The 15,972-nt window shown below is 35.2% G+C and overlaps 1 protein-coding gene across 6 annotated transcripts in view; it reads left to right on the top strand.

Moving 5' to 3' along the window:
• RAB18 (RAB18, member RAS oncogene family) overlaps window positions 1–14,837 on the top strand; it is a 36,023-nt gene extending 21,186 nt beyond the window's left edge. Inside the window, exons 3-8 of one of the 6 annotated variants that reach the window (XM_011949224.1) lie at window positions 1,531–1,592; window positions 6,208–6,294; window positions 7,191–7,263; window positions 8,427–8,545; window positions 8,620–8,686; window positions 12,547–14,834. In XM_011949224.1, coding sequence (XP_011804614.1) covers window positions 1,531–1,592; window positions 6,208–6,294; window positions 7,191–7,263; window positions 8,427–8,545; window positions 8,620–8,686; window positions 12,547–12,722 — 584 coding nt within the window. In that variant the 3' untranslated portion in view covers window positions 12,723–14,834. Of the gene's footprint in view, window positions 1–1,530; window positions 1,593–6,207; window positions 6,295–7,190; window positions 7,270–8,426; window positions 8,546–8,619; window positions 8,687–12,546 lie in introns of all 6 variants that reach the window. The other 5 variants (XM_011949226.1, XM_011949225.1, XM_011949228.1 and 2 more) reach the window with 5 other exon arrangements.
• Window positions 14,838–15,972: the final 1,135 nt, after the last annotated feature.

The following is a 15,972-nucleotide window of genomic DNA, read 5'->3' as shown; positions in this document are numbered from 1 at the left end:
AGAATTTAACTGTAGAGTGTGCATGACAGAGGCTATCTCTGTGTAATGTCTGCCAGTGGCTATCATTTAGTACCTGCACCAAGTCAGAACCATTTTCCTTTTCTGAATTTTCTCAGGCTTTGTGCTTTTTTTTTTCTTTTCTCTTTTTAAAAGCAATAGGAAGAAAATGTAGATAATTTCATGTTTATGTAGATGGTTCCACTTTTAAAATGGCACAGTAACTTCTTTATGTAGACCTGGTAAATAAAAGATTATTTAGCGTGTGGGATTTTTTGTTTGTTTGGCTGTGAAGAAATTTTATATTCAGGTTTTTCTTGTGCTGTGTAATCAGCACTGTCCTTTTACTAATGGTTGCCCGTCATTCTAGGCTTTATCAACTCCTTTATCACCCCAGCTCAAAACACCAAACTTAAAAAAATACATATTTGGTATACAGAAAGACCTGGCATAATGCACATTTTGAATGTGCATTTTTATTACTGAATTTGTATTTGTAATGGATCACCACAAGTCTTCCAAGAATTACGAATATATTTCCATATTGGTGACAGGTGTTCTATTAAGCATTTAGTATGTGAGGGTGCTGTTCATCTTAGTTGGGGCTGTTCTGAATTAATTGTGACAAGCTAATAAGATCTTTTGAAAGTTTCTTTCCAAGCTTCTTGAGCTAATGTTTTCCCTCTGGCCAGAGGGGTAGACTGAACTCTTTAAAGACCTGTGGGCAGTTGCTGTTCATTTAAGCCAGATGGCATGTGTCAACTCCTTTTCCTGGAAAGGGAGAGGTTTCTTTTTTGGCTGCTGTAGTAAAGCCTTGTGTGACTTCCTATGAAACTCTTTTCTTTACATAAATTAGTACTTATAGAAGCTTTTCATAGAACTTTGGGCACTCCTCTTTCACTTGTGAAGATTCTTAGATGGTTGTATATAAATGTTTTCATGTATAAATTCTTTTATTGAAGTTGTGCTGTAGCAGGTTATCATTGATTAGGTTATCACATAAAAATAGTGTTTTTTAAGGATAAAAACAAAATAAAGAAATTATATGACAGAGAGTGAGGGACTTTTTTATATTTTTACCGGTTCCCCAAGCTGCTTACAGTCAAGATCTGAGTTAGTGGTTGGCTGACAGTGGACAGCACTCTTAACGGTAGCATGTGGATGCTTAGGGAGCCCCTGGAAGCTGCCATGATCCACGGTCAGCCATGCATAGTCTTCTTTATGTGAGCACTGTAATTGCAGCTCTTGACTTTTAACATGCATAGTGAGTTATCACCTTAAACTGAATTTTGTTTTTCCTTTTTGGAAGAATGGAAGGTAGGTGAGTGAGTGAATTCTACTAGCATTTGATTTTTATTTATCCTGATTAAATCCTAAGATCCTGGATTTTATCTCCACATCCAGAATTCTAAGAATTTGGGGTGTGAACTGGGCATGTGATAAAGGTGACTTTTCTGTTTTCTGGTTTTCTTGGTAATGGATTTTAAAAGTCTGTTTTACTGGGAGACTTATCAAAATTTTCATTTCTTTAAGGTGTTGACTTTAAGGTGAAAACAATTTCGGTGGATGGAAATAAGGCTAAACTTGCAATATGGGTAAGAGTTTTTAAAATGTATTTTGAAAATATTAAACTTTACTTTTTAAGGATGCAGAAATTGATTTGTGTAGTGTTCTAGAGGTGGTGAATGAACAATTTGTATTAAATAACTTTTGGGAGATTTGATACTGATTAAAGGATAAACAGAGTAATATAATTGGGTAATTAGGCAGCTATGTTTTGTTTAAATTTTTACAATGCATAATTCTTTATGAATACTTCAAAACAGAACAGAATATCAAAAAATCATCTCATCTGCCAAAGAGAGTCATAATTGGATATATTTCTTTAAGTTTTAAAAAGACCGTCTAGACTGAACTAACACTAAAGGTAATTGTTAAGGGGAGGAGGAATGACGTGATGTTTAGGAAAAATTTTACTTTTCTTGTTTGTTAGTATAGATATTTATAAAATTTGAGGTTTCAAACTTTGGGCTTATTTTTAATGCCTCATTTTTCCTTACTGACTTCTTTTCATTTTCCTGTGAATCCAACCATTCCGATTCCCATTGCTGTACTAGCTAGACCTCCTCATGCTAGTGTCAAATAAGGTAGCATTAACTGTCAAAAATATCCAAGATGCTTAGTGTCTATGTTTGTCTCTCTGTGTGTCTCCCTTTTATTGGTCTATTTACCCATCTACATACCGATCTATCTATATCTGTCTCTCTAAATATGATCGGTACTATATATACATATATTAATTCTAAATATATACTGTTTTATATATCTAATTTCCACATGTGCTGTGATAATTATACATATATGTTTGTAACATAAGAAATCATATTAGAACTGATCAGCAGTCATCAAATCGAGACATATTTCCACATAGTGGTTAAATGGTAAATGTTGTTTGTACATCAGTCACAGATTGAAAACAGCAAGTGTTCATGCATTGTATGATGTCATATTTCTTGGCTTTCTCTGAATGGCACACTGTTTCTAATACACATTTATCCCCAAATAACAAATAACTGTGTAAGTGTGTTTAATGTTTTTATGTCAGTTTTTCCTAACATACACTACTTTAAATTTGTTAACCTGTTTGCCCCTTTCCCGCAAATATATTTAATATCAATCAGAACAGTAATGTCTAACAGAAACAATTTGGAAAATGTTGGACTAGACTATGGTAAAATGTGTTGAACGATGTAAGAATGCTGGCTTTTTCATACTAAAGTGGGGGCCTGATTTCCATATGCTTTTCGTGGTTGATTTATGATCCCTTTCCATCCTTGCTGCTGCTTTGTGAAATATATAGATTAGAGTAGTATCTGAGGTTTGCTGGTTGCAGTGAGATTTTTCTCTCATAGTTTTGTTTTGTTTTAAATTTACTTTCTAGTTCCTGCCTAATAAAAAGGCTGGCAGGTATTATTTAAGAGACATTTTTACCATAGGCCTATAAAGATTCTTTAAAGAAGAGAGATTTTCCCCCTGGCTCTAAGAATAATACAGGGTCATTCTAAAAAGGATAATTGAGACAGTAAGACAGTAGTAGAGAAGAATGTCCATAAAAGTATACCACCGAGTACATTTTAGTGAGCATTCTTTAAAATATCTAGGGATATGTATACATACCACTATACATACGAGTATGTGAGTTTTCCAAAACAAAGGGATTATATCTTACATTTTTAAACCTGTTTGTCCTCCTTTCCTACCACCTCACCCCCACACACAGTATGTGCTGTATCCATTTAGATGGCCACCTAGTATTCCATTTCATAGCTGTACTTTAGTCAACCTTCAGTGAGAAATACTTACATTTTTGCCAGCTTTTCACAAAGATTAGAGCTCTTTGAGCATTCTGATTTATACGTCTGTGTGTACTTGTCCAGTTACTTTAAAATGTGTAGCTGGAAGTAGAAATAAATATGAAGTCTTAACATTAATGTACACCAAAAAGCCTTTTTTTCAGTTTATACTCCCACCAATTATATTCATATTCATTCTGCCACATCCTTGTCTGTACTGTTACCATTCTTTGTTTTTGCCTCTGAGTGTTGCCGTTTTACTTATATTTGCATTTCTTTTGATAAGAGATTTTTGCCTGTTTATTGATCATTTTAAAAAACAAGTTTTCTTTTACATATTTTACCCATTTTATATGTTAGCATTCATCTTTTTTGTCATTAAAATCTTTATATAATAAAAGTATTAGCTCTTTGTCATGTGGTACAATTTTCTAATCTATCATTTGCCTTTAAAATCGTGTTTCAGTTGAGTATATGTTTGTGTTCTTGTGTGTGTGTAATATTAACTGCCATATGCTACAGATTTTTTTTTTTCCAGTTTGTCATTTACCTTCCAATATTGTTAAGGATGAATATGGGGATGGGAGGTGAAGAGGAGGTAAAGGATGTTCTTGTCATACCAAGGTTTTTAATATTTATATGGTTAGATCAGCTATTTTCATCATGGCATTGGGTGTAATGTATTTAGGAAGGCCTTTCCTCTCCATTAGAAATATATGAATCCATATTGCCTAATTCTTCTATAGTTTTATTTATAAAATAAAATGAGTTTCTTTCCTACTTGGAAGCTTTTTCTAGGATGAAATAGAATAGTTAAGCATAGCCCTGCCCCTCCTGCCTCCTGAAAGTGCATACGCATCATGACCTTGTTTTCTTCTACTGCCTTTTTCTATGTCCTTACTTCACTTTTACTCCCTCCATCTATTATTAAGCCTTTCTAGATCTTTCCTAGCCCTGAATTTCCTAGCCCTGAATTTCCTAGCCCTAATCTATATATCTTTCAGTAATTTCTTCTCTTCTTCCCCCATCAGAAAATAAAACCACAGGATAGAGACAAAAAGCTGTACTTCATTTATCTTACAGATGTGATTTTACCTACCACATATTCCTGTTTTGAAAACAAACACAAGCAATAATCTAACTTCTATTTAAGCATATACACTTTATAGTTACTATAAATCCTGATCCAATGCTATTGCACATGGTTCCCTCCACCCTCTAAATTATAACACCTATTTAAACATTTTTATAAGTGAATCCAAAAATGGCAAGGCTCTAAACATCTGGCCTAATTATTAATAAATATTCACAAGCAAAGTTTCAAAGTCAAGTGTAGTATTTCAACATTAAAACTTTCTTGCTATGGTTTTTACTTTTAAAACATCGGGATTTATGGATATTTTAACTGGAATTGCAGTTCTGATTTTTATGTTGTGTTTCATTAAGGCAGTTTTTGAAGTTGATCTCAATGAAGACCAGAGAGAACAAAGTTCATGTTCACTTGTTTTTCTGCCAGCTCTGGAAGTTATGGACACAGTTTCCTTATGCAAATAGAATAAACTTTTTTCCTGTTATCACAAAGTCTTGGGGCTAAAATATTTCATACTTGGTCTTTGCCCCAAACTATTTGTTATGAATATAGAACAGTGTTCCATGTATGGAAAAATAGCTGCTTCTTAAATTTCCAAATTCACTAATTCACTGTTCCAAACCCAAGGCTTGTCTTTTCAATAATGGCTTTTCTTTCCTTTTTTTTTTCTTTCTCTCTAAAAAAGTCTGTACTACTAAAAGTTAAATGCTTAACATGGTGCAATTCTCGAAGTTATAATGTATCTGGATACTGAATAATTTGAATATTGCTAATTTGTCATTTTTTGCATGTAAGCAAATCGCTAGGATGCGTTCCCATAATGATTTGTCATTTTAAAATATACATTTTTTATTGAGTTTTTATGAATCAGATTGTGTGAAATAGGTACTAGTACAAGGCTATAAAGAGCATTTCTAGTTTCTTATTGTATATATTGCCAATTGCTTCCTAAAAGCGGTGACACTTTTACTGATACACATAGTAATCATTTTACTATGATATGCATAGTAGTTATATCTTTTGGCTTCTAGTTGATTACTTTTTTTTCCCCTGCAAATTTGGGTTTTGATTACTTGAGCATAGTGATCAAAAAAGATCACTGGGCATCCATGTGCCATTTCATTAATGATTATTAGACTACAATATTGACTTGTCTTATGTTACCAAAGTTATAATCTGCTTTAGATAGCAAGTTCACTTTGCTTTAAGCAGCTTTTAATTCATATTATTGTTCTTGAAAAGTTGAGTAAATATGCAAATTGAATAATTTTAAAATCCAAAGCAGGTTTTGTAAGAAACTTAAGAGGCAGCAAGAATTTTTGTAAAGAGAAAAATAATTTATTTTATAAACTTATCTGTTTAGAACATTTACTTTAAATCTGTTACTTCTTCACTTAAGCATGGCAGGGTGGGGATTAGTTTCTGTGGTGGTGAGAATCTGGAAGGAAAGGCATTCAAATTTATGTAAGTATGTCTGTGAAAGAGTGGTGAATGTTCAAAGTGGTTTACATTGAAAAGTTACTTTCCTCTTAAGTTTCTCTTCTGGGGTTATAAATGACCACAGATCCTCCCTACTGTGTTGCTGAAGCCCCTCAAGCCCCTGGTTGGAATTCCTCTCCAGTCTTATAAACCTCTTACAGGTTATTCTAACGCTTTTTATATCTAGAGGAGCTTCTGCTTGTCCCATAGAAAACCCTCATTTTACAGCAGTGGGACTGGTAGCTAAGTTGAGGTTTGATACATGTGTTTACTTTTACTTTTCTTTAGGTTACTTTGCATCAGCAGACTGCAAACTTTTTCTTAAAGAGCCAGATAGGAAATAGTCCAATCCTGAAGTGGGCCATGTGGCAATACGTAAGCAAATAGGCCTGCTGTGTTTCAATAAAACTTTATTTAATAAAACAGATGGTGGGCTGAGCTGCTTTGTATAATCTTAGGTACTTTGAATCCATAGTCCAAGGATAGTGGAAAGACAACAGAGAGAAGGAATTGGGCCCGGAAGTAAAGGCTTATTAAATAGGTTCATTCTTTTTCTTTTTCTTTTTTTCCTCAACAAATTCTGAGCAACTGTCTTTTTTCAAGAATTACTCTCAGCACAACAGTTAATCTGGTGATTACACAGATGAGTCCCTGCTTTATGAAATTTACATTTTCTACCTAGTATATATTGTTCATTAACCCTAACATGAGTCAGAAACAACATGTAATAAAGAATGGCTTGGTTATACGCATTCACTCAAAAGGAGATACATAGAAAACACTTAAAAGAGCCCAGCCTAAAAATCTGTTACCTAAAGTAAGACATCCCCATAATTTTCTTCAAATCAGTGGTTCTCAGCCTTGATTCTACATTAAAAGCACCTGGTAAGATTTTTGGAAAAATTCGTGTCATTACCTTAGACCAATTAAGCAGAAGTTTTTTGGAGGTTAGACTCAAGATTCCCAGAAAATTTCATTGTGCAGCTGGAGTTTAGAACCATGGGTTTCATTTCATATATGATAAAAATCTTAAATTCAAAACAGCAGAAAACCTTTACATAGTTTCATTTTTCTAGAGATCAGTAATTATAAGTAAATTTATTTTGTGACATTTGTCAGTAAGTGAACACATCTTATTTAAGTTCCAGTTTTTTAATGAGCTCATGCATTAATACTATTTTTAATAATGCTGTTTGACTTTCTACTCTTAAACTAGTATATTGAAGGTCTATTTATACTTTGTTTAATTTAATAATAATGATCATTTTTAGGATACTGCTGGTCAAGAGAGGTTTAGAACATTAACTCCCAGCTATTATAGAGGTGCACAGGGTGTTATATTAGGTAAGTGTTTACTTTAATGTACTATTTAAAAATATTTATTGGAGTTTCTGATTTTTCTAGTCTGTGAAAGTTAGTGTGTTTTTGTTTTACTTCTCATTAGAGATACTTTTATGTAACTTGTAGTTGTATTAACTTCATGTAATATTAATGAATATTAAAACTTTTGATTTTAGTCTTTTGTCTAGCACTTAAAAAATAAAGACAAGACTATTTGGTTTGAAAACACATGCCAATGAGAACGTAATTGATGATTAATGAGCATATGTTGGACTGTCTTGGAGTTTTGCGGAAACTGGGCTTCAGTCATCAGCATATTAATATTTGCTGCAGTTTATAAAGGATGAAAAGTATTTGTTGATTAGTAGAATCTGCTTTATTAGTCCTAAAAATATCACAAAGCACTTAACACTATTGATTTATAATCAAACAAAATTTAGAAACCAAATGTGGCTTCTCAGTGCAATTTGTTGAAAAGTGCTTGTTCTTGATATTCCTGGGAAACAGTTTAAAATGAATATTGATCAGTTGTATTAATAGGTAGAATTCTCTTTTTTTAAATATGATGACTTGATAGTGACAGCCTTTTGGTTCAGCATCTCTTGAGTTTGTAAAACACTTTAATAAGCTTTTTGTAATGCAGAATGACATAAGATGAAAGTGATAACAGGAAGACCATTAGGAACCCATCCACTAACTGTACTACTATTTTTTCAAAGCTGTAAATTTGGGTTCTTGTAAGAAACAAATTAATGGGGTCATAGATGTTTACATTCATGTGGTTTTTTTTTTTTTTTTTTGATATTTTGCCACAGATTCGAATCTAAACACTCTGGTTTTTGGATAGACCTCATTCATCATTATGAATGGGAACAGCAGTTATTTTGCTTTAATGGGTATTAAATGGGTTTTCACTTATTACACAGGATATAATTTCATTTCTGTGACAGTATATGTTAATAGGATTGAAATGTGTGTGTATGCTTTAAAACAAAACACTTGTTTCTTCCATTTGGATCAGTAGACACTCATTATTAATTGTTGGAGACAATAAAAAACAGACTTGCCTATATTGCTTAGTAATGCTAACTCCTGGCTACGTATCAGAAATACACCATTGCTTCTTTCTTTAATGCTTATTTAACAAATGACTCCTTTTATTTCAGTTTATGATGTCACAAGAAGAGACACATTTGTTAAACTGGATAATTGGTTAAATGAATTGGAAACATACTGTACAAGAAATGACATAGTAAACATGCTAGTTGGAAATAAAATCGATAAGGTAAGAAGGTAGACACTTGGCATTTTGGTTCTGTATTTTGGTAGCCTTTCTTAATCATTGCATTTATGTTTTAGGAAAATCGTGAAGTCGATAGAAATGAAGGCCTGAAATTTGCACGAAAGCATTCCATGTTATTTATAGGTAGGTGTGTGAATGAATATCTATCCTTTCGTTATTAATGAGGAATTTTTAAATGGAATTTTTGCTAAGTTTATTCCTTTATGAACCATAAAATGTATTTAGAGTATTGTTCCTAGTTGCCCTGTGTTACAAAATCTAACTATATAACAAGGTTCTTTATTCTTCTTTCTGTAAAATGTATGATCATATTATGTGAAATCATATTTTAAAAAAGTCAAATCATTCCTCACAGGATATAATGGCATTCAGTAAAGTTTGGCACCCAGTGCTAAAGTTGTGCCTTGCTGATCCATATGCTGATACCATCAGCACCACTTGGGAGCTTGTTAGCAGTGCTTCAGCTCAGGCCTTACCCCAGATTTTCTGAATTGGAATCTGCATTTTAACAAGTTCTTCATATGGTTTGTATGCACATTAATTTTTGAGAAACATGGTCCAGCAAGGGTTGCCAAACTACAGCCTGGTCCAAATCTGGCCCCACCATTTGTGTTGGTACACGGCCATGTCCATGTGTTTACATGTTGTCTGTGGCTGCTTTTGTGCCATATGGCAGATTTTAGTAGTTACAACAGAGGCCATATGGCCCACGAAGCCTAAATATTTACTATCTGGCCCTTTACAGAAAGAGTTTGCCAACCCCTCATCTAGAAAATTGGATGAGCCATATCAGAATCACCTGGGCCCTGTGCCTTTTACAGGTTTGAAAGGCAGTTTATTAAAAAGCACTCTAGTTGATTCTGATGTGAAGCCAGCTTTAGGAATTACTGATTTAACCATTCCATGGTGTTAGAAACTACTAGGAATCTGCAAATGAAGTTGAGAGGACTTCATATATAGATAGAAGAAGAGTGGAATTAGTGGAAAGTATTGAGATTTTCAGAAAGGAATTGAGTACTTTTACTTGCTGTGTATCCCTGATTTCCATACATTAGTTTACCCAATATTTATTGAACACTTGAGATGTAACAGTGGAAAAAACAGACAAACTTTCTGCCCACATGGAGCTTACATTCTACTAAGGGAGACAGACTTAAATAAGTAAGTAGTGCTATGAAGGAAATAAAACATTATAAGGGGAGAGAGAATGACTGGAGTGGGGACTGATTAGGGAAAGTTCTTAGAGACTGTCCCATTTGAGCAGAAATCCCTCAGGTGAGGATCTAGAGCAAGCTTGTCCAGCCCACGGGCTGCATGTGGCCCAGGATGGCTTTGAATGTGACCCAACACAAATTTGTAAACTTTCTTAAAACATGAGATTTTGTGAGTTATTTTTTTAAGTTCCAGCTATCATTAGTGTTAGTATATGTTATGTGTGGCCTAAGACTATTCTTCTAATGTGACCCAGGGAAACCAAAAGACTGGACACCCCTAGTCTAGAGGGTGATCATCTCAGGCTGAGAGAAGAACGAATATTTCCTGAGATAGGAACCAGGCTAGTGTGTTAAAGGAACAGGAAGAAAGCGTGTGTACTGGAGCATAGTGTGTGTTAAGAAGAAGGCAGATGGTGAGAGATGCCATTCAAATGGTAAAGAGATGAATTGTGTTCCAGTTGTGGTGGAAAGCAGGGAAGCAGCGTGTGACCTGATACTCTAAAAGGATCCTGTTGTGTAGAAAATGGACTAGGGGAAACAGAAGCAAGAGACTAGTTCTTCTCTTGCAGTGGCCCAGATGAAGGAAGCAGTGGTTTGACTATGTAGCAGTAGAGGGTGGTGGAAAACTGGCAGTTCTGGGAGGCACAGTGGAGGTACAGCTGACAGGATTTGTGGGTGGATTGGGTATGGAGGATAAGAAAAGAGAGCAATCAGGTGGGCGCGGTGGCTCATGCCTGTAATCCCAGCACTTTGGGAGGCCGAGGCAGGTGGATTACGAGGTCAGGAGATCGAGACCATCCTGGCTAACATGGTGAAACCCAGTCTCTACTAAAAATACAAAAAATTCACCAGGAGTGGTGGCGGGCGCCTGTAGTCCCAGCTACTGGGGAGGCTGAGGCAGGAGAATCGCTTGAACCTGGGAGGCATAGCTTGCAGCTGAGCAAGATTGGGCCACTGCAGTCCAGCCTGGGCAACAGAGTGAGACTTCATCTCAAAAAAGAAAACAAAAAAAAAAAAAAAAGAAAAAGAAAAGAGAGCAATCAGAGATAACTCCTGGGATGTGAAAGATTGAGATAAGAGCAAGTTTAGGGTAGGGAAGTGAGAAATCAAGAATTTCACTTTGACATAAGAATGAGACATTTTTCTGATAACCGGTGGACGTGGTGGTCATTGGCATTTAGGTGGCATTTAAGATCATGTGATTAGATTGGTGACTTCAGGAAAGAATGTGGATAGAAAAAGGCTGAAGAAGCCTGGGCGACATAGTGACACCTCATCTCCAAATAAAATCAGCTGTGTGTGGTGGCATGTGCCTGTGATTCCAGTTGCTCTGGAGGCTGAGGTGGGAGGATCACTTGAGCCTGGGAGTCCAGGGCTATAGTGGAGCTCCCACTGCACTCCAGCCTAGGTGACAGAGTGAGACCCTGTCTCAAAAACGAAACAAAACGAAACAAAGAAAATGGCAGAAGATTGAACCCTGGGGGACTCCAGCAATTAGAGGTCAGCAGAAAGAGGAAGTGCCAGCAAGTAAGTCTGCACATGACCTGCCAGTGAGATAGAGGATTTTCAGGATGTTCAGTGTCCTGGAAGTCAAGGGAACAACTTGTTTAAAAGAAGAGGAAGTGATTAGCAGTATCAAATACCAAAGATGTCAAACAAAATTAGGATGTTGGATTTGACAAGATAAAGGGTGTTGGTGGTCTTGGAAAAGAATGATTTCAGTGGAGTGGTGGGAATGAAAGCCTAATTAGAGTAGTTTGAAGAAAGAATGTGAGATAAGACGGTAGAAACAGCTTATGTGGATAACTCTTTAGAAGAGGTTTCAAAGAGAGTAGAGAAATGGGTGGCTACAAGAAGGGCATGTGGTGTAGAGAGCAAGTTTGCTTTTTAATAGGATGGAAAATAATTTGGCAGACTTTTAGGCTGATTGGTATGATCCAATAGAGAGAGTGTTTGATCCTTCAGTGAATGAGAAGGGGTGGGACTCCAGGAACAAGAGAAGGCGATGGCTTGGATAGCAGCAGGGACAGTTCATCCGTTCTCACAGAAGGGAAGGCAGAGCATGAGGATACATATGCAGGTAACTTGGTAAATTTATTAGTGGGATGATCAGGTAGTTCTTGCCAGATTGCTTCTGATTTTCTCAGCATAATGCAGCTAGATTATTAGCTGTGATAGAGTTTTGAGAGGCAGGAATGAAGTCGTCATCTCAGACAGTGAGAAAGATCACCACTAAGGAAACGCAGGGTTGGAAGCAGTACTGAGTGTCCACTTAAGTTTCATGAGCAAACATTTGCTGTGGGACCAGTTTTCATGGTGGTTTGTCATTTTGTCCAGCTACCTGGAGCTGCCTGATTATTAACAGAATAATCAGGTTAATTGTTTAACTTGTATGAATTTCCTTATTTTAAAATAGGAATAATATCTGCCTTGGGAGCAAGTTGTAAGAAGTAACTGAAAGCTTAAGGAAAAAACTTTCACATGCTAGTTAAGTAGGGCTTTACAAGTTATACTTCTATCACAGTTTTAAGATTATAAACCAGTATTTTTTTGGTATAAATTTATACACTAGTATTCTTATGGATAGAATTTAAGTAACTCGGTTTTGAGATTTGGAAATTCAGTAGTTATTGACTGTGGGGAAAAATTGCTGATTTGGATCTTAATATATTGTAGGCTGCTATTTATGCCCTGATCGTTTCCCAGAAAAACATGAGAATATGGCCAGAAAGGAATATACTATGAATGACCTTTTTCCTTGAATTTCAGAGGCAAGTGCAAAAACCTGTGATGGTGTACAATGTGCCTTTGAAGAACTTGTTGAAAAGATCATTCAGACCCCTGGACTGTGGGAAAGTGAGAACCAGAATAAAGGAGTCAAACTGTCACACAGGGAAGAAGGCCAAGGAGGAGGAGCCTGTGGTGGTTATTGTTCTGTGTTATAAACTCTGGGAAATTCCATCTCTTGCATATTTGATCAGATAGTGACATCTTTCTGTATATAAACTCTTTAACTGCTATTTTAGGGACCTTGCAGTTTGCACATAATTGTTTTATATCATAGCAGTAAATATTTGCAAGAAATCCCACTCATCGACCCCGGGTAAAATGTTATGGTAAGCATGCACAGTTTGCAGTCTACAGTTTTTTTATGTAGCACAAAATAGGTGTACCTTTATAAGTACATTCAATTTTATGATTTACATTTATCATGTAATTTTTTAAAAAATCCAGCTATCTAGTATATGTTGGTACAAAGTCTGCTTTTGCTATTCTTTTTGCTTAAATACTCCTATCATTTTCTGAATTACTTGGTATGTAGAACTCCTAGACCCACAGGGAAGAATAGAGGTATCATCAAACGTGGCAAATTTTCTTTCAGGAATAATAAAGAGCATGATTCCACAGCTTTTCTAGGATGTTTGAGATTCTTTTTTAGTACGAAGCAAAATTCTCATTACAGAATGTAGCCCAGGCCAATTTATAACTAAATCTCTATTTGTTCTGATGATGCTTCTAAAACAGCATTGATAGGTTAAAGAAGCTTGGTACTTTTAATTTACTTCAATGATTAGCTCAGTTGCTTAACTGGAGTTTTAATCCTGTGATATGTACATTGGATTCATGACTCTGTGCAGCATTTTTAGTTATGTGGTGTTTGGCAGAATGACAATAAGGTTTTCCCCCATTTTGGTTTCAGGAGGACATGAATAGTGTGTTTATTGTGACTCCTCGTACTAACCACTTTTAAAACCAACATCTTTTTTCATAAATGTTGGTAGTATTTGTCCAGGTACCTCAATTGTAGCTTGTGTAATGTTGATGAATAACTGTATCTTATGGCTTCCATAATGGCTAGTTGACATTCAAAAACCTATTTCTGTGTTTTGAGGAGTGGGGAAGAAAAACACCAAATGAAAATTTGAGAAAGGCGTATTACTTTCAGATTCTGATGTGTGAGGGAAAATACTGTCACAATGAAAATCTTGACAATTTACCTAACAAGTAACCAATAGTTCATCAAAACCAACTTGTACAGACTAATAAATCTTTTTCATAGTATTCAGTTTTCTCACCTCTTGCTATTGTATGTTGTAGATTTTTTTCACTCATGTGTTATTTAATTTACACTGATCTCTGCTATTTTAACCCCCCATATAAGTTATTTGTCCTTTAAGGTTGGTTACTATAATACCCCTTAGTAAGATTCCAGTATTAATTTCTGGGCAGTTTGTTCTGTGTATACAATTGCAAATGATAAGCATTTTTGTGAGTGACCACCTTTGCAATATGTTTGTTAATTTACTTCATGTTGGGTTCTTTCTGAAATGTACATCTTTACACATAAAAACCTCACATTCTATTTGATTTACACTTCCTAGTCTACATGTGGTTGAAGGTTTTATACATTCTATATGCTTTTACTAAATATACAAGATTTACTACTAGAAATTTGGAGAAAGAACACTAACACAGGTCCTTGTGATTTGTTCATGTTATATTAAAACTTGAGATTTGTGTATTTATGTAGAGTCTGTATTGACAAGACTGTTGTTTTTTGCTCCTTGAGCTATATAATCATCTGTGTATTGGATTGTTGTCTTGATTTGGTCTAAATTTGAATATATACAAGTTACTTGAATATAACAAAAATGAATTTTGTTTGATAGATTTATATTGTAACCTTTTTCTAGTTCTTGAATAAATATAGGCTGCCTTCCCTTGATGCATTTGTGCAGGAAGTATGTACATTTCCCTATTACTCTCATCAGCTGAAGAATATGTACTATGGTGTTACTGAAATTATATTATGTGGCTTTCATTTTATTATTTTGTTGCAAGCTTAGTGTTTTGTAGTGGAGGTTTTGTAAGTGAAACAGTTGTAATATCTAAAGTCAGGCACCTAGTAGCAGGGTTTTGTTAATTCTTTTCAGAATCATTGCAGCAGTCTTAAATGGTCTTTTGCAGATGGTACAAATTAGAACAATTAGAATGTAGTATTTTGAGTTCTAGGAGTACTGAGATTGACCCAGACAAATAAAGAACGATTCAATTTCTGAGTAGCAGTTAACATTTATTGAAAGCTTCCTTGGTGCCAGGTGCCATTCTAAGTGCTGAATTATCTCATTAAACCTCACAGCAACCTTAAGAGATTGTCCTATTCTGCCCATTTTAAAGGTGAGGACAACACTATGTAGGTGTGTTGGGTAACCCCCAAAGATCACATAGCTACTCAGTCATTGAGCTGGATTCCAGTCATGGCATTTTTACTCCTGAGCCCATACTCTTCACCATCACTCCTTTTACAGTGGGTGGTTACCAGCTTTTTGTAACACAACTGAGTTAAGGCAGGTCCACTATTTTGTTATCACTCTTTTGTTATATGTAATAGAAGTATTTCAGACTTTTTGGTTATAGAATAAATCCCATGATGTAAACCTACCTCATAAGTCATGTGACATAAAAGTTAAGGTAGTGGAGTAGGTGGTCTTATTTCTTTCATCTGCTCAGAGTGGAATGAAAATCCTGACTTAGAAAAGGTATAAAATTAGGGGACTTATGGTACATTCACTTTCTATGTGAGAACAGAAAGTATGGAAACAGTAATTTGCTCAAAACTGAAATCTGGGGGTGATGTTTTCATTTCATGTATTTGATGGCCATCCACAAACTCATACTTGGTGTTGACATTCTAGTTGACTTTTGTGGAAATAGACTTGATTTTGATTCATCGTAGTTTGTATAGTCAAGAAATAGACATGATTCTCTACTAAGGGTGGGACTAGCACCATAGCTCATGAAAGAATCCTTCTTACACCAGTACTTGTTCTGCCTGTGAGTTGGCACAGACTTATGTCATATTCATAGTCTATCTTTAAGTACAACTTAATACATATTTTTTCTGTATATTTTTTTCAAATGAACTCAACAATTCTTCAGGTATTAGAGATCAGAGATCCTCTCCATATTCAAGCATTATGCTTCTATTTCTTGGAGGTACATTTCACCAGTAATACTTAGGAAGTTATTTTGTCTTTCCTGTATTTCCCTAGTTAGGTATAGGAGTAAAACCGTTATTCAGTTTTCAGAAGACATTGTTCTGACTCCGACCCTGCCTTGTATACTCGACTATATAGACTTCACCTTGGGTTTTGCCTAAACTATTGAAAGACGAGAATAAATAGACAGAGAGAG

Source organism: Colobus angolensis, unplaced genomic scaffold (genome assembly GCF_000951035.1).
Source record: "Colobus angolensis palliatus isolate OR3802 unplaced genomic scaffold, Cang.pa_1.0 Scaffold293, whole genome shotgun sequence".
NCBI lineage: Eukaryota > Metazoa > Chordata > Mammalia > Primates > Cercopithecidae > Colobus > Colobus angolensis.
The sequence above is the reverse complement of the archived record's forward strand: the minus strand, read 5'-3'. Positions and strand labels throughout refer to the sequence as shown.